This window comes from Aplidium turbinatum, chromosome 1 (genome assembly GCF_918807975.1).
Source record: "Aplidium turbinatum chromosome 1, kaAplTurb1.1, whole genome shotgun sequence".
Taxonomy (NCBI): domain Eukaryota; kingdom Metazoa; phylum Chordata; class Ascidiacea; order Aplousobranchia; family Polyclinidae; genus Aplidium; species Aplidium turbinatum.
In genome coordinates this window covers 15,893,263-15,898,165 of record NC_137472.1, presented here as the reverse complement: position 1 = coordinate 15,898,165, position 4,903 = coordinate 15,893,263, and the positions used below count along the sequence as shown (strand labels likewise).

The following is a 4,903-nucleotide window of genomic DNA, read 5'->3' as shown; positions in this document are numbered from 1 at the left end:
CAGCTACGAGTTTGTCAGATTTTCAAACACTCCCGTGGTGTTCATTTTCTCTCGAGAAAATGTAGAATTGTCTTTCCTTGTTCAATGTTCATAGTTCATGAAATTTTGATCTCACACCAACAATTTTGACCATTTGTTCTATGTTTTCCTCCTTATTGATATGTTAAATGTTCCCACCATATCACGATCAATCATTACTGCAGATGTCATTGGTTGACGTCTTTATCTACCGTTGGGTTTGGCATTCGTTACGTGGAAACTTTTTCAGGTAGCATTTGCACATCAAAGTGTGTAAGCACATTATAATATTGGAGAAGTCTTGGGTTTTTGCAAACCGCTGAAATAATGTTACCTTTACTTTTCTACTAGCCGCTCTGGTTTTAATGTGGTTTAATCGTAGTTTTAACGCTTCGCTGACGTTTCATACACAGTAGCAATGCGCATTTTCAAAGCAAAACAACGAGTCGACTTAATCATTCAGTTGAATTTGTTCTGCAGTGCAGACTAGGCAGCGTGAAGCAATTGTCTTTCAAATCCTTTTTGAAGGGATACTAAAGGAAAAACCTGACTTGGCGATTTTCCACGTTCTTTGTGTTTAACATGCTACTATAAAACGATTTTCAATAAAATTTTGCCCCATTGCGGTCTGATCAGCATTCCACGCGTACTTTTGTCAGAGGTTTCAAAACCAGAATGGGCCTGAGCAGCGAAGCGTGCAACTGTACAGTCTGCGTAATAAAAGACGAGCAATCAGCTGATCACGCAACAGTTGTTACTGCCGGCGATTTACTGTAGGCTATGTATGTATGTACATCAAAACATCAGATTTCAACGTCAAAACATCAGACAGTTTGCTCAAAACATCAGATCTGATGTTAAAACATCAGATGTTGTAACGTGGCTTTTGTTATTGCTGTCTTTTGTGACGTATTCTCGAGCTGTGTTTGCACTTTTTGGTCATTTTGAAAATAAACGAAACATTGGACTTTCCACATTTAAAAAAACTCATGGCTTCAAAAATGGCTCTTTTTGGCTCAACGTATTTGTGCTAACAATTTTTTTCTAAAATGGTTGTCATAAAATTTCCCTGTCGATCGGTTCTGACAGACGAACACTTGGAAAATGGACTTCAAATTGCGAGCACTTCCATTAAAGTAAATTGGGAAAAAGCAGTCGGAAAAAAAACAGCTGCAAATTTCTCACTGAACTGAAAATAAAGTCGGTGTGACAATAAATTTGAATAGCAGTTTTCTTTACAAAATTATGCGTCTTGACTTATTATATCTGCAAAGAGATAACTCCTAATAATGCCATAAGAATAACATGAGCAACAAAAAAAAATACATTTTTGTTCCTGCAACTATTAGAAACCATATGTTAAATAAACGTGCGGCCCGCGGTTTCACCCAGTTATTTATATATGGCCCTCCTGTAATAAAGGTTGCACACCTCTGTTCTATAGTATAATGTCTACTTTATCTTATGAAAGAAAATCCTGTGCTCTTTTTATTTTTTGTTGTACAATGTACATAGCTCTTTTGTATCATGTATGGGATCTATGATATGCATAGCCGTAGGAGAGTAAAACATTTTTTTGGTGGAGGGGAACAAAACTTGCCCAAATTTTGTCTTTGTTAATATACTTTCAAAAGCGCAACATTATTCACAATCTGTGAGTGTTGAATAGTGTAATACAGGGATCGGGAATCTTTTTAGGTAAGAGGGCCATGAAAGCTACATTTTTAGAAATGTATTTCCGTGAGGACCATATACTGTAATGCTTTAACACTTCATACAACTAACATGTAGTGGCACGAGATGAGTTATAAAAGTGGGGCCCTTTTGTTACTGAAGAGAAAAACAGTGGGGGGTCTTGGAGACCTCCCCCAGAAAATTAAAAAAAAGCATTTAATTCGGTGCATTTTGAGCGTATTTTCAGCTTTAAATTGTAATGAAAAGTAAAGCAACAATTTCTGTCAGACAGATGGCGGCACAAGGAGCCATATATCGCTCGTGAGCCATGGGTTCCCGACCCCTGGTCTAATGACTCCACAGTCACAAACTTGGCAGTGTACGAAAATACAGGCATAGAGTCTGTGTCCCAATTACCGTTCGGTGTCATATAGCAATTGCATTTATGTAAAGATAGTAATTGTTTTTGTGTGTAGTTGTTAAATGTTCAACAATTTACGTACTTGTGCGAAGTTACTTGGTTTTTGGTCGAAATTTGTTCTGACGAGTAATTGTAATGACGTGTTCTGAAGAGTAATTGTATGCACAGATAGAATCGTGAAGGTCATCAGCATGTCAGGAAAGTTGAAGTCCAGCAAGAGACTGTTGTCCCAATTGAAGTTTGATTTTAAAACAAAAAATATCGGTACATTAAATATCTTCAGTTTCTCTTGACTTAATGAGATGTGTAGTTTAATCGAAGTCAAGACCCCGTCCAGCCAATTCGTTCGTTTTACATTGATAAAGCGTTGAGTCGATGTAAAAATGGACTATTTTTCTACCTTTGACTGAAAAATACTTGACAATATTATAATAGTTTGGTGCTTTCGGAAGTTTGTTAGTTATTCTTTTTTTATCTAAAGTCTGGTCTTATATATGAAAAATTGATTGGTAATGCCATAAATGGTATTAAAGCCATAAAAAAGTGCTTATTGCTAAACGCAATGCTTAGCCGAATCAATGAAATCACCAAAGTAACATTAACAGTTTGTTTCGTCTTTCAGAAAGAAGAAGTTTTTCTTTTATTTGAATCAAGATCCCACTGTGGGTGAAACAGATTTTTAAGATTACTTTAGTGATTTGATTTGCTAAGGCCGATTATTATGTATGAAATTTGTTAATCTAAGTTAATCTCTAAGCTGAAGTTATTTCAGTATACATAACCTGACCTGACGACTTTCCTTCGCTTGGTTACAACAAACTTCACATTCATAGCAATGTTTTTGTGACTCATGTTTACCAACTTATCTTGGTTTAACCGGACACTGGAATTTCAGTTTGTCTCCAAGACAACATCCTCGCCTTCCACGAGCACGGAATGCAAGGAAGGAGCTTCCGGAGTAACGAGGTCACCCAAGAGATCTGCGACAAAACTAGAATCTTCCGACTTCTTAGCAGCTACAGGTATACTCATGTAATTTCTCTTTACTCCTGTACTTGACAACAGTAAAAAAACTGCATAAAGATCCATCAGTACACAAAACAATAATACACAATACAATAAATATCCATCAGTACACAATACAATAAAGATCCATCAGTATGCAATGCAATAATACACAATACAATAAAGATCCATCAGTATACAATACAATAATACACAATACAATAAAGATCTGTCAGTACACAATACAATAATAATAGGTGCACAGAAAGTGTTCACACGCTTATATCTTGTCTTTCTTTGTTCAGGCTTTTTATGCCTGGTAGTTGAAGATTTCGATTGAGTGAACGGGAAGGCAAGCTAGCCAATTTTCATGTCCACCTTAGGACATGCCTTTAGTATTTTGCCAAGACATATCCACATACCTTTGAGCGGTGTTGACGGACGCCCTTTTGAACGTCGAACCAGGACTCTCACCACTCGGCTATGCAGCTATTCAAACAAAATAATAACATTTAATCTTCATATTACTCTGATTGGAACAGCATGCAGTAACAGATGCAACACAACAGATAGTTCGAAGCAGCAAAGGGTCATGTAGTCATCGAGTCAACTGGTTCTCATCATCATATGCCATTAAGTGTGTTGCCGAGACACAGCCACGTGCTTTGGAGCTGTGTTGAACTGACGTGATGTCAAACGTCACGTGATAAGGTCTACCTCACAATCTGGTTTGGCAAAACTAGGGTCTCATCTGAACCTCATTGACCTAAGAATCAAGAAACTGATCAAGAGTTTACTGACCTGGGTTTTTTGAGTTTAAGACTAAGTGTTGGTAAGCTGTTCAATTACCATGTTAACTTCTGGTTAGAACATTGATTACCCGGTAAGCACTCGCAGCAAATTTAAGTTTGAAGTAGTGCGTGTATTCTATGAGAAGAGTATGTATAAATTATAGTAGTACATTCCGGGGCATGGCTGCAGAGCAACTTTCTAAACCTTTAAAATCTGACCAACCGTAGTCACTGAATGATTGATCATTACGTTGAGAAATGTCTTGAAAGAAATTCTGTACAATTTTTGTTCTGACTTTATTAAATCATTCCCCTTTGTTTGTTTTACCATTCCAAGAAATAATCGTTTCAAATTGCACTGCTTGAATGAAACATTATTTCAGGTCACATCTGTTTAGGCCTATTTTTGTGTAACAAGAAAAAAATTGCAAAGAAATGGCTCGATAATTTCCCTTGATGTTTAATTCAAGAACGATTGTCCTTGAAAGCAAACCAACTGACAACCCGAGCGAGCTTTCAAACCTCTACATACTGGCCGGCCACGAAGACATGGCATCAGGCATCTGATCACTGACGATTGTTCTGGAACGTTCGGACGTTGACGCCTTTGCTGCTTCGGGATCTGTTCGACGCGAAAGGTGTGAATTTTGCGAGTCGTCTTGAGGGCTGCTTTAGGTGACATTGTGCGTTTTGCATTAAAGTCATTTTCAGGCTTTTACGTAATTAGGATCTTAAGTTTTAACATAAAAATCAGCATCGCTTTCCAGACAACAAAATCCGTCATTTTTACATTAATTTAACGTCTGCAGACGTTGAATTAATGTGAAAACGACGGATTTTGCTTTCTGGGTTGCCGAAAGATGGAATTCCAGCAATTGTTCGGACGCGGGCTGTTGGCGTATACGTCGTTAAAAATCATGAAAACTTTTTTAATTTTCATGCTAACAGCACACACCAAGTATACGTTGTTTCTGATCTGACGTAATTTGATGTT

General features: G+C 37.3%; 1 protein-coding gene across 1 annotated transcript; it reads left to right on the top strand.

Annotated features, from left to right (window-relative positions):
- The first annotated feature begins 3,043 nt into the window (after positions 1–3,043).
- Positions 3,044–4,628, top strand: LOC145769517 (mitogen-activated protein kinase kinase kinase kinase 3-like). Its single transcript, XM_082581168.1, has 2 exons — positions 3,044–3,135; positions 4,380–4,628. Exons 1-2 carry the CDS (start codon positions 3,050–3,052, stop codon positions 4,474–4,476), a joined length of 183 nt encoding a protein of 60 aa, XP_082437294.1. The 5' UTR covers positions 3,044–3,049; the 3' UTR covers positions 4,477–4,628.
- Positions 4,629–4,903: the final 275 nt, after the last annotated feature.